At 40.7% G+C, this 26,266-nt stretch overlaps 1 protein-coding gene and 1 non-coding gene across 3 annotated transcripts in view; one reads left to right on the top strand and one right to left on the bottom strand.

Moving 5' to 3' along the window:
* Positions 1-26,266, bottom strand: part of RNF121 (ring finger protein 121) — a 68,697-nt gene that overhangs the window by 27,849 nt on the left and 14,582 nt on the right. The window contains exons 2-5 of one of the 2 annotated variants that reach the window (XM_032258940.1): positions 23,184-23,189; positions 15,121-15,124; positions 12,733-12,770; positions 8,530-8,671 (exon numbers count right to left, since the gene is read on the bottom strand). In XM_032258940.1, the coding sequence (XP_032114831.1) occupies positions 8,530-8,671; positions 12,733-12,764 (174 nt within the window). In that variant the 5' untranslated portion in view covers positions 12,765-12,770; positions 15,121-15,124; positions 23,184-23,189. The remainder of the gene's footprint in view (positions 1-8,529; positions 8,672-12,732; positions 12,771-15,120; positions 15,125-23,183; positions 23,190-26,266) is intronic. The other variant, XM_032258939.1, reaches the window with a different exon arrangement.
* Positions 5,689-5,795, top strand: LOC116537136. Its single transcript, XR_004262976.1, has one exon. It is a non-coding gene; the product is annotated as a U6 spliceosomal RNA (small nuclear RNA).

Below are 26,266 nucleotides of genomic sequence, written 5' to 3'. Positions count from 1 at the left end.
TTTTGTATTTTTAGTAGAGACGGGGTTTCACCATGTTGACCAGGATGGTCTCGATCTCTTGACCTCGTGATCCACCCGCCTCGGCCTCCCAAAGTGCTGGGATTACAGGCGTGAGCCACCGCGCCCGGCCTTGTTTGTGTATTCTTATAGTACGTCTTAAGGTAAGTCCCTATCTTGGTAGTTGCTTGCTTTTTTGCTTTATTTTTGAACTTTATGTAGATAAAAAAAATACATAATACAAAAATCTTTGGTTAATGAACATTCTCATCATTAGTCCACGCATGGACCACTTTTAATTTTTTAAAGTTATTATTATTTTGTCTTTTTTAAAACAATAAAGTCTCACTCTTCGCCCAGGCTGGAGTGCAGTGACATGATCATAGTTTACTGAAGCCTTAAACTCCTGGGCTCAAGCAATCTTCCCACCTCAGCCTCCCAAGTAGCTGGCATTACAGGTGTACACCAACATGCTCAGCTAATTCTTTAAGTTTTTAATAGAAATGGTGTCTCCCTGAAGAGCCCAAGCTGGTCTGGAACTCCTGGGATCAAGTGATCCTCCCACCTTAGCCTCCCAAAGTGCTGAGATTAGCGGTGTGAACCACTATGTTAACCAAAACTACTTTTGCGGTTTCAAAACCCAAAAACGTTTCCATTTTATCCATTTTTGAGTACAGTTCAATAGTGTTATGTATTATTGTCTGTTACTATTTTGTAATAACAGATCTCTAGAACTTTTTTGTCTTGTAAAATGGAAACTCTATACCTGTCAAGCCACAGTCCCTAATTCTCCTTGCCACCTAGACATCATTCTACTTTCTGTTTCTATGAATTTGACTTTAGATATCTCATATAAGTGGAATCATATTGGTCTCTTATGACCAGCTTATTCCACTTAGCATTTCTTCAAGGTTCATCCATCCTGCACCACATGACATAATTTCTTTACTTTTTACATTAATTATTTAATAACATGATAAATACTGAACCCACAAATGAACCTAAGATGTGAAACATCTAAAATTACTTATATCTAGCTATGTGCTCTTCTCTATCCTATCCTGCAATCTTTCTTCCATACAAGGTTAGCATTATCTGGAATCTTGATTCTACTCCCTTGCTTTTTAAAATATGGTTTAAAAGCATGGCATGGTGGCTCATGCCTGTAATCCCAACACTATGGAAGGCCAAGGCGGGAGGATTGCCTAAGCCCAGGAGTTTGAGACTAGTCTGGTCAACACAGGAAGACCCCCATTTCTAGAAAAAAAAAATTTATTTAATTAGCCAGGCATGGGTGGTGCACACCTTTGTTCCCATTACTTGGGAGGCTAAGGTGGGAGGATCAACAGAGCCTAGGAGGTTGAGGCTGCCACACTCCAGAATGGGTGACAGAGAAAGACTCTGTCTCAAAATAAAGTAAAATATGGTTTTATCAATATATACATAATTTTAAAACATACCGTTTATATTTTTAAATTAGCCACAAAAAAAAAAAAAAAAAAAAAAAAAAAAAAAAAACAAACCACTTGGTTTCCATTGTTTTTTCCTTTCTATAAAAAGTGTCAATTTATAAATGGTCTTCTAGGGCTTATCTTTTTCACTCAATATTATACTGCTCAGCTTCATCTTTACCATTATTTGTTGCTAGAGTTATTTATATTCATATTATTTTTATAAGTATGTCATACATATTATATGTTATATTCCACTATGTGAATATATCACAACTTATCCATTCACCTTTACGTGGGTATTGTCATTTCCAAGTTTTTGCTATTACAAATAGTGTTACTATGAAAAATCCTAAGAGGGGCTGGGCATGGTGGCTCACACCTGTAATCCCAGCACTTTAGGAGGCCAAGGCAGGTAGATCACCTGATGTCAGGAGTTCAAGACCAGCCTGACCAACATGGTAAAACTCCACCTCTACTAAAAAAAATATTAAAAAATTAGCTGAGTGTGGTGGCATATGCCTGTAATCCCAGCTATTAGGGAGGCGAAGGCAGGAGAATCATTTGGACCTGGGAGGCAGAGGATGCAGTGAGCCAAGATTGCGCCATTGCATTCCAGCCTGGGCAACAAGAGCAAAACTCTGTTCCAAAAAGAAAATAAGTTGGGCATGGTGGTGGGCACCTGCAATGTCAGCTACTTGGGAGGCTGAGGCAAGAGAATCACTTGAATCCAGGACACGTAGGTTGCAGTGAGCCAAGATCGTGCCACCGCCACTGTACTCCAGCCTAGGCAACAGAGCAACACTTGTCTCAAAGGAAAAAAAAAAAAGAAAAAGAAAAGAAAAATCCTAGGAGGATATACCAAAATCTTCTCTTGGCATGTATCTAGGAATTAAACTCCCAGATCATAGGGAGTTTAATTTAAAAACAGTTTGAAACTGTTTTTCAAAGTGGTTTCTCCACAAAAGAAACAATATAACTGAGCACAGCCCCAGCTTGGGACTAGAAAGGATCAACTAGTATCTACTGACTGAACAAATAAATAGTACTCAATAAATGCTAGCTAGTGTTAATTGATTATGTCTATGTAATTACATAGATGGTAATGCCCCAACTATGTTTATGTTCTGCTTCTCTTCTCTAGAACTGATCTTTAACCTACAGCAGATTTGAGAGTGAGAGGTCCACAAGAATTATAAAATTAGTAGCTATGGCTATTACCTAGAATATACGTAGGCAGGCAGAAGAATTTTAGATGAACCAGGATGGAAAATCAGGAATAGCAAGAAGGAAAAGCATCCAAATAGAATAGCAAACAATAGAGTATTTAACAACAGATTGACCATAAATTGGGCCAGGGACGTTGGTTCACACCTGTAATTCCAGCACTTTGGGAGGCCAAGGCGGTGGATCACCTGAGGTCAAGAGTTCGAGATCAGCCTGGCCAACATGGTGAAACCCTGTCTCTACTAAAATACAAGAAGTTAGCTGGGCATGGTGGCAGAAGCCTGTAACCCCAGCTATTTGGGAGGCTGAGGCAGGACAATCGCTTGAACCTGAGAGGAAGAGGTTGCAGTGAGCTGAGAGTGTGCCACTGTTCTCTAGTGTGGGCGATAGAGCAGAACTCCACCTCAAAAAAAAAAAAAAGAGATCATTCATAAATCTCATCTAAAAATTTCTACCAATTCTACAAATAAAATCAAATGACAAACTGGAGAAAGACAGCTGTAGCTAATATGTCAAAGGCTAATTCCTCACCTACAAAGAGCTCTTGTAAATCAATAAGAAACATTCCAAAAGAAACCTGAGCAAAGGAAAGGAAATGTTACCAAATATACCATATGACTGAAGCTGTGACTAATACTTACATGTCATAATAATGTAAACAACAAATATTTAAAAACTGGTAAAAGGAAATGTGTGTAGTATGTGAGGGGTATAGGTATAGCAATATAATTATTACCTTCCAAAGTAGGAAGTCAGTATGTGATATTTAAAAGTAGAAACTTATGTATCAGTATAAACATGTTATTTAAAAAACACAAGGCCAATTGTGGTGGTTCATGCTATAACCCCAACACTTTGGGAAGCTAAGGCAAAAGAATCACTTGAGGCCAGGAATTCAAGACCAGCCTGGGCAATATAGTGGGACTCAACTCTACAAAAAATTTAGAGCGTGGGGGTATGTAACTGTAGTCCTAGCTACTTGGGAGGCTGAGGCAGGAGGATTGTCTGAACCCAGGAGTTTGAGGCTGCACTGCCCTCAGCCTGGCTGAGATCCTGTATTTTTAAAAAAAGTATCAGAAATGAACTAAAAAAGTTATTAATAAAAACAGTTGCCACAGAAGAATCAGAGACTGACAGAGTTGGGCAGGGGACTGACGTGTTTTGCTTCTTAAGTCTTGTAGAACTATTTGACTTTTAAAACTATATTACTTTGATAAAAAATGGAAATATCAAATATAAATCTAGTCAATGATATGAACAAATAATTGAAATAAACTAAATGACCACTAAGCATGAAAACATGCTCAACCTCACTAATAATTATGGAAATACTCAATAAATCAGATATTTTCACCTTATTACACTGACAAAGATTAAAAATATTGACTATTCCCTATACCTTCTTTGACACTGGGTAAGAGCTCTGTTACACCCGTGTTGATGAATTGTAAACTATAAATGCTAACTTTTTTGGAAGGCAATTTGGCAAGTTCTATTAATAAAAGACATTTATTTTTTGACCAGGCAATTTCATTTCTAGGAGTGCATTCTATAAAATTGCTTGCACAGTTATTTAGGTAATTTATGTATGAGAAGCTTACTAAATCATTGCTTGTAACTGTGATAAACTGTTAATTAACATGTCAGTTGATAAAGGTAAGTTAAATTTTATTTTAGATCTGTTTTAAAAATACTATGCAGGCTGGGCATGGTGGCTCACTCCTGTAATCGCAGCACTTTGGGAGGCCGAGGTGGCTGCATCACTTGAGCCCCATGGCTTCTGACCAGCCTGGGCAACATGGTAAAACCCAGTCTCCATAAAAAAACACAAAAATGAGCCAGGTGTGGTGACACACACCTGTAGTTCCAACTACGCAGGAGGCTGAGGTGGGAGGATCCCTTGAGCCCAGGAGGCAGAGGTTGCAATAAGCCAAGATCATACCACTGCACTCCAGCCCGGGGAACCAAAGACCCTGTCTCAAAAAAAAAAAACAAAACAGACTATGGAGTCCTTAGTTTAAGAGGACGATATACACACTAATATGGATATATATTTGAGAGATAGTATTAGGTGGAAAATATTGCAGAACCTAATGGATGTCATAAACATCTAAAAATTTATGAACATACACTTGAAGATTTTTCATATCTATAACAAATTGATTAACAGTGGTTCCCTCTGGACATTTTTAATTTCTATGCCACATACTGCTATCCTGTTCAAATTTCTGACAACAGATATATATAACTTTTGCAGAATGAAAACCTCATCCTGTCTCCAGACAGGTTTGCTTCATCCTCTAAGAACAAGACAGGCCTTCACCTCATCAGGTTAATTCGATCTGATACAGATTTCAGAGCTAACTGGGAGGACCTCAAGAAGTCCAGTCAAAAATCACAAAAATCCCCTCCACAACATTCCAGCAGGAGGTTGCTAACTCATACTAAAACAGCTTGTAATATGGAAGGCCAGGCACAGTGGTTCATACCTGTAATCCCAACACTTTGGGAGTCCGAGGCAGGTGGATTGCTTGAGCTCAGGAGTTCAAGACCACCCTGGGCAACCTGGTGAAACGCTCTCTCCACCAAAAATACAAAAAATTAGCCTGGTGTTGTGGCATACACCTGTAGTCTCAGCTTCTTGGGAGGCTGAGGTGGGATAATCACCTGAGCCTATGGAAGTGGAGGCTGCAGTGAGCCGAAATCACAAAATTGCACCACTGCATTCCAGTGTGGGCAATCGGAATGAGACCTTGCCGGGGGGGGGGGGGGGAAAAAAGGTCCCCAATTAAAAAAAAAAAAAAAAAAATTTCCACACCCCCAAGATAACAATTTTTTTTTTTTTTTTTTTTAGGATGACCAATCTTATATATAGAATACATTAAAAACTATCAGAGCTCATAAATTTAGCAAAGTTGGAAGACTAAATTAACACAAAACAATCAGCTGAAGTTCCATATATTAGCAATGAATAATTCAAAAAGGAATTAAGAAAAAAAAAATTTCATTAACAGTGCTCGCTTCAGCAGCACATATACTAAAATTGGAATGATACAGAGAAGATTAGCATGGCCCCTGCACAAGGATGACACGCAAATTCGTGAAGTGTTCCATATATTTAAAAAAAATTTAAGTAAAAAAAAAAAAATTCCATTAACAATGGCATCAAAGACAGTAAAATACTTAGGAATAAGTTTAACAAAGGAGGTGTAAGACTTGTACATTGAGAACTAAAAAACACTTATGGAAGAGATTAAAGACCTAAATAAATGAAAAGATATCTTGGAAGATTAATATTGTTAAGATGGAAACACTCCCCCCAAACAATCTACAGAATCAATGCAATCCTTATCAAAATCCCAACTGCTTTTGTTTGCAAAATGGAAACACTGATGCTGAAATCAGTAAGGAATTGCAAGGGACTCAGAATAGCTGAAACAATCTTGTAAAAGAAGAATAAAGTTGAGGAACATACTTCCCAATTTCAGAACATACTACAATACTACAGTAATCATAATAATGTGGTACCTACAAAAGAACAGACATACAGATCAACAGAACAGAACTGAGAGTACAAAAATAAGCCAATGTATCTTTGGTCAATTGATTTTTGACAAGAGAGCCATGACCATCCAAAGGAGAAAGAAGTCTCTTCAATAAATGATACTGGGACAACTGGCTATCCACATGCAAAAGAATGTACTTAGACCCTTATCTTGCACCATTTACAAAAACTGAAAATGGACCAAAGATCCAAATGTAAGAGCTAAGACTATAAAACTCTTCAAAGAAAACATGGGGGTAAATCTCTATGATCTTGGATTTGGCGACAGATTCTCAGATATGACAAAAGCAATAAAAGGAAAAAACATATATACTGGACTTCATCAAAATTAAAAACCGTTTATGCATCAAAGGACACTATCAATAAAGTGACAAGACAACCCTTAAAATGTGAGGAAATATTTTTAAATTATATATCTGATAATTGTCTATTATCCAGATTATATAAAGTACTCCTACAACTCAACAAAAAGTCAAAATATTCAAGCAAAAATTGGGCAAAAGACTTAAACATTTCTCTAAGGAAAAAATACAAATGACCAATAAGCACATGAAATGATGCCCAAATCATTAGTCATTAGGTAAACACAAATCAAAACCACAATGACATCCACACCCACTAAAGTGGCTATAATAAATAAAATTAAAAAAAAAAAAAAAGAATGAAAGAAGTAAGAAGTCTTGATGAGAATGTGGAGGAATGAAAACCCAATCCACTGTAGGTTAGAATAGAAAATTGTGCAGCTTCTGTGGAAAGCAGTTTGGCAGTTCCTCAAAACATTAAACAGAGTTACCACATGACTCAGCAATTCCAATCCTAAGTAGATTTCTTTTCTAATTTTCTAAAGATATGAGTTTACGTTTCTCAATGTAAGATGTGCTATCATGCTTGCATATTGTCTCACCAATAAAATTCAGCATTATGTTTACAGGGTGTGGCAGTAATGAGAAGACTGGGCACATTCCTAGTACAACTGGCCTCATTAAGTCACGGACACATTTCCTATTAAGAATTAACTAGTGAGTAACAGATCCCGTGGTTTTCTAACAGTGCTATGGGTCCTAGAGATTTCAGAGAGGGAAGCAGGGAGGTTAGAGTTATCCAACCCTCATATGAAGCCTCTTAACTGTTTCCTAGATTTTTTCCTTAAGATAATGTTTAAAGAAAGGATTCCACACTCAAGGAAAAATTACTTATTGAAAATTACTGCAGTGCATATATGCATACTTACTTTCTTCAGACTAGGTTGTAAAAATCTTTGCAGATTAGCCAACATTATATAATTAAGAATATTTCTACATATAAGCACAGAAATGCCAAGGGGGCTTTCACTCATTTATGAGTTTACTAAACCCCTTGGCTCAAGCAATTCTCCCACCTCAGCCTTCCCAACAAGTGGGATTACAGGTGTGTGCCACCACTCCTGGCTTTTGTCTTTCTACCTAAAGAGAATTTCCTATAGACACCACATCAATAAATGAGGGGATTTTAAAAACCAATCTGCCAATCTCTGCCTTCTAATGAAAGAATTTAACCCATTTATATTTAAAGTGATTACTGATAAGAATTAACTTCTGCCATTTTGCTATTTTTCTGTATGTCATTTTTTCCCCCTAATTTCATCCATTATTGCTCCTTTTTTTTTGAGACAAGGTCTTGCTCTGTCCCCCAGGCTGGAGTGCCATGGCATGATCACGACTCACTGCAGCTTTGACTTCCCAGGCTCAATGAATCTTCCCACCTCTCAGCCTCCCCAGTAGCTGAGACTACAGGCACATGCCACCATGCCCAGCTAATTTCTGTATTTTTTGTAGAGACAGGGTTTTGCCATGTTGCCCAGGCTAGTCTTGAACTCGTGAGCTCAAGCCATCTGCCCACCTTGGTCTCCCATAGTACTAGGATTACAAGTGTCAGCCACCATGCCCAGCCCTGCCCCCTTTTTTAAAATTTAGATTAGTGTAATCTAGGTCCTGTAAGATTCATTAGAGGCTTAGTTTTCCCAGTCAAATGATCTTTGCTCTTTCCAATTGAATCCAGATTCCAGATTCTCCTTCAGGAATCTGGAATCTGTCCCACAATGTTTAGAAGGGAAGACTGTTCTATCCTTGTTTTCACTCTCTGAATAACCTAACCCTTAGACACACACACTCCCCCATACACTATTCATCATTCACACATAAAGTTTACTGTTGTTGTCTTTCTCCACCTACATGTGGCCTGGGTTAGGGTGGGCCCTAGAATACTTAGGAAGGGTCTCTTGATGACTGACAAAGAGGCAAAGTGGCTTACATTGTAGGAGCGTGGGTGCCTCTGCTTCCACTGCACCAGGAGCAGCTGGGCCACCACCAAGGTAGCGATGAGGATGAGGACCATTTCAGCATGCATAGCTTCATGGCCACGGTGCTTGGCATGCATGCGTGCATGCTCAACCCTGAAAGCCAAACACATGGAGTGAGTCAAGTCAGGGATACTGTAGTGATAAAAGGACAGTGCTTTCCAGGGATATCCCACCAGTACACAGATCAGAACACATTCCTTGCTTCGTAGCTGCAGGGTGCCACACAAATTAGGGGCTAGGACACACATCCTAAGACAGGCATGTGGAGATAGAACAGAGGGTCCCAGCATACAGCTAAGTGGTCTGCTACCTGCCCCCAAGGCAGAAACAGCTGACACCTTTCCTGTAGCATGAAGGAGGTCCCAGAAGAAACCTTTGTCACTGCCCATTTCAAGCCTATTTCAACGTGACGCTGGATGGAGAAAGTAACCCAAAGAGGGTATAGCCATAAAATCTCATACTCTTAGTCACCGATATTTATGACAACAGCAAAGGGGTAACACTGCAAATGTGTGCTGATTCCAGGATTAAAGTCTTGCTTTATTCATCCTACCCTTTCTGCCAGGGTCAGAAATCCTCAAGATTAGGTAAAGCCTGAAAAATCTGGACTGCTTCAACTTTATCCAACAGTAATTTTACCCCCAGTATCCACAGGTAAACGGCCTCCTCAATGGCTCAAGGAAGTTTAGTAATTAGAGAGTACAACTGGAAAGTTTTTATTAATCTAAGTCTGGCATTCTCTGGTCTTAAAGACTGGCAGCAAGTGATTCCCTGGCCAACACTGGCTAAAACTGGCTCTAAGAACAGTCACTCCTACCACTCTGGGTCACAGTCACCCAAACACAAGGAATAAGAAAGGAATTAGAGGCCAGGTGTAGTGGCTCACACCTGTAATCCCAACACTTTGGAAGGCTGAGGTGGGAGGATCACCTCATGTCAGGAGTTCACAACCAGCCTGGCTAACCCGATCTCTACTAAAAATACAAAATTAGCCAGGTATGGTGGCGCATGCCTGTGATCCCAGCTATTCAGAAGGCTGAGGCAAGAGAATTGCTTGAACCTGGGAGGCAGAGGTTACATTCAGCTGAGTTCACACCACTGCACTCTAGCCTAGGCGACAGAGTGAGACTCCATCTCAAAAAAAAAAAAAAAAAAAAAGAGAGAGAGAGAGAGAAAGGAATTAGAAAGAAAATCAAATACATCAGAATGTACGGGAAAGAGCAAATTTAAATAAATAATAAAGAAAAACAAGTATAAATGTAACTTGAGTCATAAGCTTTTATACAAATTCCCATTACGCCAGGGTATTTGGGAGGGAGGAAAAGGACAACATGAATGATGTCTTCATGGAATTTCCATGGGCAATGAAACATTAACAGCAAAAATAACCCAGGAGGATTAATTATGGATAAATGATAAAGCAAATATAACAAAAAGTGTATAACCCAGGCGGTAGGTATAAAGGTCTTCACTGTATAATTCTTTCAACTTTTCTATATGTTTAAAGTTTTTCATAATAAAATATAAGAAGGGGGAAAACTTGGTGAGCAGAGTGGGAACCCAAATCCCAGTCGGTGAGCCTCAGCACCTAAGGGTTCATCTGACATTAAAACTTTACCCTGGGTGGGAGAATCTGACAGAAAGAGAATAGGATTAGGTGTTTGAAATTTAGATTCAGACTCACCTAGATGGTCATGGACAAGAAACCTCACATCTATACCTCACAATTTCTTCATCTGTCCAAAGGAGTCCGTATTTTTTCTGCCTGCCTCAAGAGTTGTTGTGAGGATAGGCTAAGAGGTTAGAGCAAACTTAAAAACACCTAAGGGCTACGAGGAGTTAAAAAGATAGCAACAGATAAGTTTCTTGTTCTCACACAATACATAACTAAAAGGATGTGCACAAAATGAAGTCAAAGAATGGATCTAGAAAAGACGAGAGAAGTCATCCAGTTCAAGTTCCCACCCAATGCAAAAATTATTTTTGCAATCTTTGCTTGAATACTTTCACTGGCTGAGAACACATGCCTTTTAAGGTAATCTATTTTAGAACCAGCAATGTCTGGCACATTGTAGGTACGTGTGTGTGTGTGTGGTATTTTTTTTTTTTTTTTTAGAGAGAGACTCTCGCTTTGTCATCCAGGCTGGACAAACTGCAGCCTCGAACTACTGGGCTCAAGGGATTCTCCTACCTTGGCCTCCCAAAATGCTGGGATTACAGGTGCGAGCTACTATACCTGGCCAGGTACTAGTATTTGCTTATAAATGAATAAAATCCCAATGCTTTAGGGATAGAAAGCTCATTACCTCTCAATAAACCTTGACTATTACAGACATTTCTGACAAAGAGACAAAAAAAGTATTTTTATAGCTTCAGTCAGTTAGACCTAATCCTATACTCCATAACAACAAAGGACACATCCACTCTTCTTTCCCAATGCCATCCCTTCAAAGATTTATCACGATGTTATTCAAACAAAATAAAACTATCCTGTTCCTACCGCTATTTTCCTGTGCCCTTTTAGGCTAACAATTCTAGGTGTTTTAACCACTGTTCATATAACATGATTCAAAGACTATTAATCCAGATTGCCTTCTTCTACACATGATCCAGTTAAAGATCTTCTTAATATGCCATGCTTAGAACAAAATATTTGTGACCTCAGCAAAGCAGACCACAGTGGCACTGTCACCTTTCTTACAGCAGATGGCATATTTCTACAAACATCTTCTAAATTATTCAGAATCTTTTGGTAGCTGAGGTACACAACTGTGCATACTGAGCTTAAAATCACCTAAAATCAAACTGGGTGTGTCATGTGAACAGGGATTTTTGCCACTCTATTTTTTTTTTTTTTTTTTTTTAAAAAGTCTCATTATGTTGCCCAGGCTGGAGTGCAGTGGCATGATCTCGGCTCACTGCAACCTCCACCTCCCTGGTTCAAACGATTCTCCTACCTCAGCCTCCTGAGTAGCTGGGACTACAGGCACCTACCATCATGTCCAACTAATTTTTTTGTATTTTTAGGAGAGATGCGGTTTCACCGTGTTAGCCAGAATGGTCTCGATCTCCTGACCTCGTGATTCGCCCACCTCTGCCTCCCAAAGTGCTGGGATTACAGGCATGAGCCACTCTCCCGGGCCCATTCTACATTTTTATAGTCAATAGTTTTGACCTAAAGGAAATCAATAGGTTTTCTCACTATTAAATTCTATGGTTGGTATCACCCCATTGGTCAGTCACCTTGTGAAGTCTGTGGGGCAGGCACTCTGAAACTTTTACTAATGAGAAATAATTATAAGATATATGTTAGCTCATTCTTTTTACAAAACAACTTAGTTGCATAGTTGAGATCAAAAGATACATCTCCCGTTTTCTTTTTTTTTTTTGAGAGGAATTTCACTGTTGTTGCCCAGACTGGAGTGCAATGGCACGATCTCGGCTCACTGCAACCTCCGCCTCCTGGGTTCAAGCAATTCTCCTGCCTCAGCCTCCCGAGTAGCTGGGACTACAGGCACGCACCATCATGCCCAGCTAATTTTTGTCTTTTTAGTAGAGACGAGGTTTCACCTTGTTGACCAGGATGGTCTCGATCTCTTGACCTCATGATCCACCCGCCTCGGCCTCCCAAAGTGCTGGGATTATAGGCGTGAGCCACCGCGCCCGGCCTCCCGTTTTCTTAACCAGAGCTCCCCATCCTGTATCATGGAAAATGATGATGATGTTAATGATAATCATCTTCAAAGCAGTTAATACTACTTACTGGAAGCTTACCACCTGCCAGGCACTCTTCTAAGAATTTCATATATATTAATCCTATAGCTCTATGAGGTATAGGTACTATTATGATCCTCATTTTACAAATGGGGCAAAGTAAGGTTATGAGAAGTTAAGTAACTTGCTCAAAATTACATAACTAGTAAATGGTAGAAATGGTATTGAAACCCATATAGATTATTTGGTGTAATCAGCTACTTACACATTCAGGACTAAGAGAGCAACCCAGATACTTAGAGGGATCCCAAAAAACTAGTCCTACTGGTCATGAGCCACTGCCTTCCACTAACAAGAAAGCAAAAAGGATAGACATATCATTCAATTAGCTGGGTTACCTTGCTGTTCCCAGCCTGCAGGGCCTGAACTGCCACACTTACCTCCATTGCTCCTCTGGAGAGAGGTCTGACATATCAACCTGTAGAAAGACACCACCAGAAAAATTTGTTACTGTCTTAAAACCGTCCCTGCCAAGATAAGGTGCTCAAACATTTATCAGTATCTTCAAGGAATTAGACAAGTTTCAAGTCTTAGAATCTCTATGAAGCGTTACCAACATTCTATTTTACACTGATCTCTCCCTTCTTTAATCACTTACTTTGGCTGATATCTATGACTGAACGTGTTGCAAGTCTGTGCTAGGCAATAAGAGCAGACGAGGACAATAATCCTTAACTCCAAAGAGGCTCACAGCCTAGTGAGGAAGACAGACATAAACAGAAAATTTCTCTGCCATATAATAAAGACTAGCTATAGAAGAATAAAGAAGTGTCTTGGCTTTTAACCTTTTAACCCAATCTGGGGTGTTTTAGACTAGGGAAGGCTTTACAAAGGAGGTATAAATTATCCAGATGAAGAAATAAGACTGTGTTCCAGGCAAAGGGACTAACATGGACATGAAGGAATAAAACGGCATAGTACACAAGCAATTGAGTATGGCTAGAGCAAAACGTACGAATCAGGATTAGTGGGAGACAGAGTTAGATAAAACAGTCTGTCATATAACAGCATATGACTCTAAATGGACCTACAGCAGCCACTGGGCTATATTGGACCTGGGCAAACTCAACTTAGTTCTTACCCTGCTGTTATTAACTAGTGATATCACTGGCCTTCCAACCTTAAAGTTCTGGTTCTGTTTGGTAGTCTTATCTTTTTAGAGCTTGTTTCTCAACTTTGGCACTACTGATATTTTGGGGTGGTTCATTCTCTGTTGAGGAACTGATCCTATACATTGCCAGTAGCATCCCCTCAGTTGAAAACCACGGCTCTAAAATAATACTATATACTCCTCGAGTTTAGGGCTCAAGTCTTCTACCTCCTTGTAGTCATACAGAAGTATATCCAAGTCTCAGTACATAAGTCACTTCAATATATTCTTATACTGAATTGAGCTGGAAAATGTTCTTGGATCTACAGAAAAGAGACAAGGCCTTAGAAACACTTGAATCAACCAACAACCATTCCTTTAGTACATAAGATGTTCAAGGGCCTGTTACCCACTGTTTGGATTAACTTCAGGAAAGAACCATAGTTGAACATTTGAAATAATAACACATGTAGAACTCCATTCTACTACTGAGTCAAATGAGCACATATTTACCAGGCATCCTTTATGTGTGTGTACTAGAAATGCCCATCACTATTGAAGGAGGGCTTTCCGGCTAAGTTAAAAAAACAGATTTACCAGAATTTTGCCTAACCAATCTGGGCAATGAAGTCTACATCCCTCCTTCCTTTTCCTACCCATACTGCCTCACAGAATTTACTCAGGTGCCCTGATTCAGGCCTTCATCGCCCCAGAAAGACAGAGGTCAGATACTCTGTGGGGGACGTGTATACAAAAAAGGTAAAGACACAGCTGGCAGGTACCTGAGCAGGCAATTGTGAATCACATTTCTAAGTAACAATCCACGCACAGGTTTCCTGCTACACGTCAAAACTCTTTTCTTCTTTTCCAACCTGGACCTGCATCTTACCAAGCCTGTCTATTTATTGTCCCAAGACACATGGAACTCATTTCTGTCTCTGGGCCCTTGCACACCTTTCCTTCTACTTACAATGCCCTTCCCTGTTTTTTGTTGTTGCTGCTGTTTGTCTCTTATCCACATCCTGGTTATCCTTTAAGAACCAGCTCCAATTGCAACTTTCTCTGCCTTTCTCCAGCATGAATGTTTCCCTTTTTTGTTCAAAGTGTGGCCCATGGAATAGCAGTGTCAGCATCATCTGGGTGCCTGATAGAACTGTCACACCTCAGGTACCATTCCAAAGCCACTGAATCACAATCTGCCTTTTAATAAGCTCTCCGGGTGATCAATATGTACATCAAATTTCAGAAGCACTGTTCTATATTAGTCATTCAGTCTCATGTTATCTTAGACATGCTTTCCAAGTGATCTAACTGCTTATGTCTAGCACCAGGATAGGGCAAGCAAGAGACCTGGGGCTCAAAATTTAAGGAACCACTCACTCTCAGGTACCCACCCTGCACTTGCATGACCTTAAGAGTGAGTGGCTCTCTGAAGTTTATACGCTAGCACCTTGTTTTCCTCACTCTAGTCCTGGCTAGACTAGACTGTTTATGTCTATTTTGCTTCCATCCCATGAACCTATTAGTTCCCTCAGAGCCAAGACATACTTTATATGGATTTATGTCTTCCAAGGAGAAAAGCACAGAGCTGAGCATATATTAAGCACTCAATGAGTACTTGCGGAATTGAAGAAAATTCTCTTCATTAAGGGAAGCAAGTATGCTGACAAACTGGCACCTCACTGGAGATGCTTAAATCGTATAAACATACACTTGAAAAATAACTTATAAGTATCTGAGAAAGGAGTATTCATTTGACACTAGGAAAATCATGTTAAAAACTATGTAACAAAACAAAGCAACTACACGTTCAAGGAAGCAAGTCCATTAAGGGGGAAATCAGGAAAATCTGGAAGACTGGGCCAGGCATGAAGGTGCCTCTCTTTGACATAATGGAACAGGCATGCTACTATGTATAACTTATTTTCTCCGTCTAGTAAACAGAGAAATAAGACTTCTGACTTCATTATAGAGCTGTGAAGAAAGCATATTCAAGGTGATCACATTATTTCACTGACTTTCCTCCTGGGAAAGTAGACATATTTTAAAACTAGAAGAGGCCAGAGATAATTGAATGTTGGTGAAGCAGAGGACAGTAATGCTTTCAGAGCCTCAGGGAAAGCAGCTCAGAACAGCAAGCACTAAGGCTGAGACTAGAGTTGAGGCTTAGAGAATCATTAGCACTTCATGGACTAGAACAAATGTTAAGAGTAAGACATGATCTGGCTTTAATATTTGCCTCCTGACCAAAAAGGTTATTTAAGTTACATCCAAACCAGTACTCTGGCTTAAGTAAAAAAAATAAGCAACGGTGTAAACTATGGCTATAATTAACCTGCACCATCTAGAAAGACAATTTTATTTGCTCCCTCATTAAAGAGTTTATTCATTTGGGGCCGAGCATTAACCCAATCTGAAGGCACCTTGTCCAAAGCTCAGGCAGCTAATTAGGTAAGGTTCCCAAGGTAAGGAAGGGTACTTACTGATTCATGAGCCCTTATCCAACTTCTAAGACCTACAGTGTCTTAATGCTAGCCAATCACTCCCCCACTAAGATCTTGCAAGGCCCCCAGTCATTCCTAGATTTGAAAGACATTAAGCCAAAAATAAATGCTAGGCAGAGGGCAAGAGAAAATTTTGCAAAGATGCAAAGTGATCAGAAGTTGACTGCTACATTTTAGGTGCAAAATACTCAGGGATTCACTAATGTATCCCCACAAACAGGTCTCCTGTCCCCCCAAAATATCATAAACTCTATGATCTCTGCACCTTTAGACAGACTGTTCCATTTTGTCCTTTAAGGCCCTTTCTTTCACCAAACCACATTCTGCCTTACTTCAAAACTCTGGCCAAATCCTTTTGGTCTCTAGAAGGCTCTTTAGACAGATCCCATTTATTGAAAACAAACATCATCTACTGCCTTACTAAGCGAGGTCTACAGCCTAGCACCAAGAGTACCCTGAGAGCTTGTTAAGAAACAGAATCGCAGACTCCATCCCAGACCTCCTGAGTCACCATCTGAACTTTAATAAGATACTGAAGTCATATGTACATTAAAGTTTGAGAAGCACTGCTAACTACATTCCAGCACTCACATTCACGAATTGCATCTATAGCCCTATGCATCTGTACACTTGACTCTTTATTTAACAACAACTTTACTGAGACCTAACTCACATACCATAAAATTCACCCATTTAAAGCGTGCTATTCTGAGGTTCCGCACGGTGGCTCATGCCTGTAATCCCAGCACTTTGGGAGGATGAGGCAGAGGATCTCTTGAGGTCAGGAATTCGAGACCAGCCTGGACAACATAGCGAGAACCCATCTCTACAAAAAAATGAATAAATTAGCCAGGTGTGGTGGCAGGTGCCTGTAGTCCCAGCTACTTGGGAGGCTAAGGTGGGAGGATTGCTTAAGCCCAGGAGTTTGAGGCTGCAATGAGCTCTGATCACACCAATGTACTCCAGTCTGGGTGACAGAGCAAGACTCTGTTTCTAAAAAAATAAAATAAAATGTACTATTATGTAGAATATCTCAGACATGAGGAATAGGTTTTTTTTTTTTTTTAGTTCTATTGCACAGCAATACTGGTCATAACAGAATATTGCACATTTCAAAATTGCTAAGAGAGTGAATTCTCAAATGTAAACACCACAAAAAAAGTTTTTGAGGTGATCGATATGTTACTAGCTTGATTTAATTACTCCACATTGTATTTATAAATTATAACATAATTCTGTATCCCACAAACTTACACAAATAAATTGTCAATTTGCATTTTAAAAAAATAAAGTGTACTATTCAGAGATTTTTAGTATATTCACAAAGTTGTGCCACTATCGCCAATATCTAAGTTGAGAACATTTTTGTCACCTCAAAATAAAACCATGTGCCAGTTAGCAGTCACTCCCCATTCTCCCTGCAGCCCAAGGCCACCACTTAAATTTACTTTCTCTGTCTATAGAATTTCCTATTCTAGACAGTTCATATAAACGGGATCATAAATACGTGGTCTTTTGTGACTGGCTCCTTTTCTCTTTGCATAATTCTTTCAAGGTTCATCCATTTTGCAGCATGTACTATAGATCATTCCTTTGTATGTATTGCCAAACAATATTCCACTGTATAAACATATCACATTTTATTTATCCTTTCATCAGCTGATGAACATTGGCACTGTTTCTATTTTTGGCTATTATAAATAATGCTGCTATGAACATCCATTTTTAAATTTTTGTGTAAATATATGTTTTCTCTTGAGTGTATATATACCTAGAAGTAGAATTGCTGGATCATATGCTAAGTCTATGCTTAACCTTTTGAGGAACCAGCAAACTGTTTTCCACAGCAACTGTACCATTTTACAGTCCCACCAGCAAAATGTGAGGGTTCCAATTTCTCCATATCCTTTCCAGTACCTACAATCTCTTTCTGATTAAAGCATCCGGTGAGTATGAAACGGTATCTCAATGTGGTTTTGATTTTCCATTTTCCTGATGGCTAATGTTGAACATTTTTTCATGTGCTCTTTGGCCATTTGTGTATCTTCTTCAGAGAAAAATCTATTCATATCTTTTGTCCATTTTTTTTTTTTTTTTTTAAGAAACAGGCTCTTGCCATGGTGCCCAGGCTGGAGTGCAATGGCTATTCACACGCATGAAAATTGTACATTAGAGCCTCAAGTCCCTGAGCTCAAGCAATCCTCCCACCTCAGCCTCTGGGACTCCCAAGTAGCTGGGACTACCCCAGCCTCCCTAGTACCTGGGACTACAGAGGACTACCCTCTGCAGGGGCTTGGGTTTTATCTCGCTCCCACTTTCACCCTAAAAAATTGGTTCAGGGCAACAAACTACCCTTCTCAGTGAAGAAAAAAAAAATGTATATCCTAATCTGGCACAGCTCTTTACTTGCTATATGTCAATGAATAGGGTACCTCTCTCTATGCCTCAGTTTCCTCATTTATAAAATGAGAGAGTTGGCTTAGATGACGTTCATTATTGCATTCTTAAGCTAGAATGCAATAATAATTCAATCTGTCTAACTCCAAAGTTGTGGAGTGAGCTATAATGCTTTGGCCTTCAAAACTTCCATAGTTTTCCCAGTCACCACAGAATTAAAAGTAAAATGCCTTTAGTACGGTGAGGTGTAACTGGATGCTACCAAATTGTATCAATACTTTTTTTATTTTGAGACAGAGTCTCGCTCTGTTGTTGCCCAGGCTGGAATGCAGGCACGATCTTGGCTCACTGCAACCTCCGCCTCCTGGGTTCAAGCAATTCTCCTGCCTCAGCCTCCCCAGTAGCTGGGATTATAGGCACATGCCATCACGCTTGGCTAATTTTTGTATTTTTGGTAGAGACAGGGTTTCACCATGTTGGCCAGGCCAGTCTCAAACTCCTGACATCAAGTGATCTGCCCACCGCGGCCTCCCAAAGTGCTGGGATTACAGGCGTGCCCTGCTATATCAATAAAAATCTTCCAAGCGACTACCATATGCATACATCAAAAATATCCATCACTCAAAGGATGGCCTCCCACCCTGGCTCCAAGTATCTGCTAACTGCAAAGGGCCCTAAACTCTGAAACTCAATCCTCTACCTCTTTGGCTGAGCAACCCAGCATTTCAGACATCTCAGTTGATCCTTCCACATTAAAGACTGATCAACCATACAGCTCGAGACTTACTCTTTTTTTGTTTTCAGGGTTTTGTGTGTGTTTGTTTTGAGATGGAGTCTTATTCTGTTGCCCAGGTTGGAGTGCAGTGGCATAATTTTGGCCTCCTGAGTTCAAGTAATTCTCCTGCTTTAGCCTCCTGAATAGCTAGGATTACAGACATGCACTACCACACCTGGCTAATTTTGTAGTTTTAGTAGAGATGGGGTTTTCACCTGGCCAGGCTGGTCTTGAATTCCTGACCTCAAGTAATCTGCCTGCCTGGGCCTCCCAAAGTGTTGGGATTACAGGAGTTAGCCACCGTGCCTGGCATGTTTTTTGTTTTCTTGAGACAGAGTCTCACTCTGTCACCCAAGCTGGAATGTGGTGGTGTAATCATAGCTCACTGCAATTCTCGACTTTTCAGGCTCAAGCAATACTCCCACCTCAGCTTCCTAAGTAGCTGGGACTAAAGGCAGGTACCATCACACCCAGCTAATTCTTATATTTTGTGTAAATAAAGGGTCTACCATGTTGTCTATCCTGGTCTTGAACTCCTAGGCTCAAGTGATCTGCTCACCCCAGCCTCCCAAAATGCTGGCATTACAAGCATGAACCACCATGGCCAGCCAAGACTCCACTCTAAAAAAAAACATTAGAAAGGAATAAGCCTAACCTTTGCCCTTGATGTATTCACAGTCCAGGAAGTAGGGAGAGACAGACTATTAAACATAATATAATATAAGGATAACCTTTGACATATACACAAAATGCTGTGTAAGCCCCAGATTAGCTAGCTCATGAACCTGGTGGAAATACGACACAACCAGGCCGGCTATCTCTATCTGGTGGGGTACACATATCAGGGTCTGCTGAATGATTAAGATAACAAGTGAAGTCCAGGCCGGGTGTAGTGGCTCACGCCTGTAATCTCAACACTTTGGGAGCCTGAGGTGGGCAGATCACGAGGTCAGGAGTTCAAGACCAGCCAGGCTAATATGGTGAAACCTCATCTCTGCTAAAAATACAAAAATTAGTGGTGCTTGCCTGTAGTCCCAGCTACTTGGGAGGGTGAGGCAGAAGAATCACTTGAACCCGGAAGGTGGAGGCTGCAGGGAGCTGAGATCATGCCACTGCACTCCAACCTGGGTGTCACAGTAAGACTCCGTCTCAAAACAACCTCCATCTCAAAACAACAACAACAATAATAACAAGTGAAGTCCAAAGGTTCACAGGCTACCACATTTGTAGTTCCCCATTCTCCTCTCATTCACATTCTTCCCCAACTCCTTAGCTTTGCCAAGAATTCAAGGCTAATAAGTTGAAGTGGAAACCTCACCTTTCAGGCCACCAAAGTCATAAATCAGCTGGAGATCATGCAGGCACTGGATATGCTTAGCCTGACAAGGGTGGCACACTTTGGGCAGTGAAATGAAAGTAAATATTGACTGTAATAGCTGCTGCAGCTCCTGCCTGCCCTTCAACCCCATTCCTGCCTCCTACCATCATCAGAAAGCACATTCTCCAGGCCAGTTGAATTGATAAGGGTTTTGTTTGTTTGTTTGTTTGTTTTGAGACAGTTTCACTCTGTCACCCAGGTTAGAGTGCAGTGGTGCAATCTCGGCTCACTGCAACCTCCAGCTTCCAGGTTCAAGGGATTCTCGGGCCTCAGCCTCCCCAGTAGCTGGGAATACAAGTGCACACCACCATGGCTAGCTAATTTTTGTATTTTTAGTAGAGATGGGGTTTCACCATGTTGACCAGGCCCATTTCAAACTTCTGACCTCGAGTGATCTGGCCGCCTCAGCCTCTCAAAGTGCTGGGATTACAGGTGTGAGACACTGTGCCTGGCCCGAAAGCTTTTTAAATCAAACTTTTCAAATTTGGGAGCACCTAAGTTTGCTTCTTTGGTTCTTCAATTCCTATCCCATCAAATTCATATTTTTCAGCCTGGCTTCCTCCCTACCTGGCCTTCCTCTCTCACTCTTTTCTATATGCACTGTAGCTTTCCATACACCCTAAACTTTTTACACATCTTTAAAAATCCAATCCAGGTGTCACTTCCTCCAGAATCTTTCAGAACAGAACTATCCTCTATGAACTTCTAAGGCCTTTACAGCCTGAATGGTTCAAGTGCTAATTCATCAGCAACACAGTGAAATATCTATACATCTATAAAACCTCCCCTGAGTTTTTCATTGCCAAAGTGCCTTAGCTTAGACGTTATCCCTTGCTCTTTCTTGAACAATTGTAGTGGCCTCCAAAATGATCTTCCCGACTCTAACTTTGCCAGCACAGATTCAAGACACAGGAGTAGCCACATGATCTTTATTAGACACATATCTGACTGCATCATCCTCCTACTTTGACAAACTTTGACGACTTTCTATTGCCTTGGGGTTAAAGTTCAAACTCCTTAGTAGGACACACACACTACCTTCATATGGCCCAACTAGCTACCTTATTTCACCACTCTCCACCAAATGACTTACATTCCAGCCACTCTGAACCACCTATCATTCTAACATGCCCATCTCTTTCATCCTCAGTAATTTGGCTGCTGCCAGCTTCTCTCTCTAGAATTCTCTCCTCACCTTCGCTCCTTCACTGCCCAGTTCACTTTTTTTTTTTAGACAGGTCTTACTTTGTCACTCACGTTGTAATGCAGTGGCTTGATCATAACTCACTGCAGCCTCAACCTCCTGGGCTCAAGGGATCCTCCTGCCTCAGCCTCTTGAGTAGCTAGGACTATAGGCACATGCCAACATGCCTGGGTAATTTTTGTAGAAATGGGGTCTCAAAATGTTGCCCAGGATGGTCTAAAACTCTGGGCTCAAGTGATCCTCCCACACTGGCCCCCCAAAGTGCTTGGATTACAGGTGTGGGCCACCATGCCTGGCCATATCATTCATTTTAAGTGAGAAATTTAAGGACTGTTAGTATATTTAAAATAAGATGTAACTGGCAGGGCACAGAGGCTCACGCCTGTAATTTTAGCACTCTGGGAGGCCAAGATGGGCAGATCACCTGAAGTCAGGAGATCAAGACCACCCTGGGCAACATGGTGAAACCCTGTCTCTACTAAAAATATAAAAATGAGCTAGGTGCAGTAGTGCACACCTGTAACCCCAGCTACTAGGGAGGCTGAGGCAGGAGAATCACTTGAACCCAGGAAGTGGAGTTTGCAGTTAGCCAAGATCACACAGCTGCACTTCAATCTGGGTGACAAAGGGAGACTGTCAAAAAAAAAAAAAAAAATGAGTCGTGTGTGGTGGTAAGCATCTGTTATCCCAGCTACTCAGGAGGCTGAGGCAGAAGAACCACTTGAATCAGGGAGGCAGAGGCTGCAGTGAGCCAAGACCACACCTCTTCACTCCAGGCTGGGTGAGAGGGAGGCTCTGTCTCCAAAATAATAATAACAATAATAAATAAGATAAAATAAGATGCAACCATCTTATTTTAAATCATTTCCATCCCTCTTTAAAAAAACCCTCATGCTCATTTACTAAGTCCTCATTCCCACCCCCAAACCGTGGTAAACATTAATCTCTTTTATACTGCTACATATTTGCCTTTTCTGTATCTTTCATACAAATGTATTCATTCAGCAGCTGAATGTGATAGAATATGCCTGTAATCCCAGCTACTCTGTGGAGGGTAAGAGGGGAAAATCACATGAGTCAGGAGTTACAGAGCAGCCTGAACAACACAGCAAGACCCTATCTCAAAAATAAATAAATAAATTCATTCATTGAGTATGTGATCTTTTGTGACTGTCTTTTTTCACTTATCAAAATGTTTTCAAGGATCACCTATCACCCATGTTATAGCACTTACCAGTTCACTCCTTTTCTTACTAAATAATATTCCATTGTACAGCCAGACACATTTTACTTATTCATTCATCTGTTGATAGACATTTTGGTTGTTTCTACTTTGGGGCTATTATGAATAATGTTCCTATCAATACTTGTGTACTTTTTTATAAGTGTCTGTGTGGATTTTTTTTTTTTTTTTTTAAAGACAGAGTCTTACTCTGTCACTCTGTTACCCAGGCTGGAGTGCAGTGGCAAAAACATAGCTCACTCCAGCCTCCACCTCCTGGGCTCAAGCGATACTTCCACCTCAACCTCCCAAGTAACAGGGACTACAGAAAAGAGCCACCACGTCTGGCAATTTTTTTATTTTCTGGGAAGATGGGGTCTCCCTATGTTGCCCAAGCTGGTCTTGAACTCCTGGGTTCAAGAGATCCACCCTCCTCAGCCTCCCAAACTAGGATTACAGGCATAAGCCACTGGGCCCGAAATTTTGCCCATTTTTTACTAGGTTATTTATTTCTTATTGATGAGCTGTAAAAGCTCTTTATATGTTCTGTAGACAAATCCCTTATTAATATATGATTTGCAAATAGTTTCTCCCATTTAGCCATCCTAGTGGATCTGAAATCGCTCACGGATCATTTGAGTCTTATTCATTCATCTTTGTATTTCAGAGAACTAGCTCGTAACCTGGTATACTGTATGTGTTCAATAAATGACTAACAGATGTTAAGTAATATTAACTGCTTTGGAAACAAGGCTAAATGGCTTACTTGTTCAGCATCCCCCTCACACTTCACACCTAGTACCAGACACTAAGCAAATGCTTGGGAAATACTCAGACACTGAGTAATTCTCTCTTGTCTCTTGAACAAACAGTGGGGATGATGCTGCAGAAGAATCCAGAGGAACTGGGAAAGCTATCTGAAACAAACTTAGCCAATGGTGGCCAAGTTTAAAAGTGACTTCTTTTGACACAGTGGCCATGTGAAAAAATTAAAAATCTTAAAAATAAATAAAAGTGACTCTTGGCCAGGCATGGTGGCTCATGCCTGTAATCTCAACACTTTGGGAGGCCAAGGCAGGAGGGTCACTTGAGGCCAGGAGTTGGGAGACCCATATGGGTAACACAGCAAGACTCCACCTCTACAAAAAAATCTTAAAAATTAGCCAGGTGTGATGCTACACACCTGTAGTCCCAGCTAGGAGGCTGAGGCAGGAGGATCACTTGAGCCCAGGAGGTTCAGACTGCAGTGAGCCATGATCTCACCACTGCACTCTAGCCTGAGTGGCAGAACAAGACCCTGTCTCAAAAAAACAACAAAAAAAGTAACTCTTCTTTATAAGAGAAATACTAACATAATCCTACTTGATCTTCAATAGCCAGCAGTGAATACTTTCCAAATTTAACACAGCATACAGCTAGGACTGAAGGAAGCTTAAGGGAGAAGGGAAAACCAAAGTTCACGGCTGGTGGTATCAGAAGGCCTAGGTCAGTGGGGTAAGAAATATATGTACTATCTTTTCCTTCCTTCCTATTACTCAAGCTACAAACTTAATCCAGGTCCTTCAACCTCATGTACTTCTCAAGTCACTGTGTCACCCAAGTCCAAATCTTCTGGTGTCTTAATGCTGCCTGTGAAAGTAATAATTCCTTAGTAGACTACACAATGCCCTCCACAGGAGCACTGAGAGTGAACTCTTGGGACTACACAAAGCCATGACCTGACCCCTAACTGTCTTTGCAGTTTTACCTTCCTCTGCTCCCAGCTCCTTTGGTACATAATATATACTCCCCTGCAGTATATATATAATACACCAGAAATTATGTGCACTTTAGAATTAGATAAATTTGGTAATCCTACTTGCCTGGATTAAGGCAAATTTTCCCTGCCCCTTAATCCCTCCTCCATTTCTGCCCCAAGAATGATCTTTCTAAAATGCAAATCTGATCCATGTCATTCACCTAAGTTCATTTTTTTTTTTTTTTTTTTTTTTAGATGGAGTCTCGCTCTGTCTCCCAGGCTGGAGTGCAGTGGCACAATTTTGGCTCACTGCCACCTCCGCCTCCCAGGTTCAAGCAATTCTCCTGCCTCAGTCTAGCTGGGATTACAGGTTCACGCCACCACACCCAGCTAATTTTTCGTATTTTTAGTAGAAACGGGGTTTCATCATGCTGGCCAGGCTGGTCTCAAACTCCTGACTTCAAATGATCCACTCACCTCAGCCTCCCAAAGTGCTGGGATTACAGGTGTGAGCTACCTCATCAGGCCAATCTAAGTTCTTAGAGCTCTTCTGTAGCTAATCATCAGCTACAGATAAAAATCCAAACTCCTCAGCACAGCATATAAAGTTATGTGACATCACATCTGCCTTGCTTTCCAGCCTCCCTACTTCATCATTACTCCCCACCTTCTACTCTGATGTTCCGGTAATACTAAACTGCATACAGTTCCCTGAAAGTGCCATCCCCTTTCTCACCTCCCACCTTGCACATGCTGCTCCTCCTGCCTAGGGGGTTCTTCTATTCTTTCTTGAGCTGGTTAATTTCTAGTCACTTTCTCACTCAGCTATGGTATCACTTCTAGGAAACCTTTTCTGATCCCTTGCCTGCCATTTTTTGGGCTCCCTGAAATCTCTGCTTCTTCGTATTACAGCAATTATTACATCTGTTCACTTTACTAACTTTTCCACTACACTATGAGCAGCCTGAGAGCAAGGCCTATGTCTTTGTTATCCTTCACATCTAATGTAGTAACTTGGTAAATTCAGTGTGTGATCAATCAATAAACAAATGAACAGGATTCTCCCAACATACACGAGGCTAGCCTAACAAATGACTTTATTATTATTTTAAAGCTGACAGCATTGCCTTACTGATTTGTAACAGGTAACAGCTCCATGGCAGAGCTAGGATAAAAAGACCAATCTTCAAAGTCCCAGAACAATGTCCAAACCTCTCCCCTGAGCTATAAGCTGCATTTCCAACTGCCTAATTAACATGGTACCTAATGGCACTATGTAACGCCGTTAAGTCAAAGCAAAAAATTCCAAAAAATTAAGTCAAGCTTGATTATTTTCTTTCCCTTATATCTCATATCCAATCCACCAGGAAGTTCTGTAGGCTCTACTTCAAAACATATTCTAAATTCATCCACTTTTCTCCATCGTCTCTGCTATCTCTTCTATGGTCTGAATGTTTGTGTTTCCTTAAATTTGTATGTTAAAACTTAATCTCCGGCCGGGCGCGGTGGCTCAAGCCTGTAATCCCAGCACTTTGGGAGGCCGAGGCGGGTGGATCACGAGGTCAAGAGATCGAGACCATCCTGGTCAACATGGTGAAACCCCGTC

The sequence above is a fragment of the Sapajus apella genome, unplaced genomic scaffold (genome assembly GCF_009761245.1).
Source record: "Sapajus apella isolate SASKATOON/1434 unplaced genomic scaffold, GSC_monkey_1.0 scaffold106, whole genome shotgun sequence".
NCBI classification, from domain to species: domain Eukaryota; kingdom Metazoa; phylum Chordata; class Mammalia; order Primates; family Cebidae; genus Sapajus; species Sapajus apella.
Note: the sequence above shows the minus strand (reverse complement) of the source record. Positions and strands in the feature narration are given on the sequence as shown.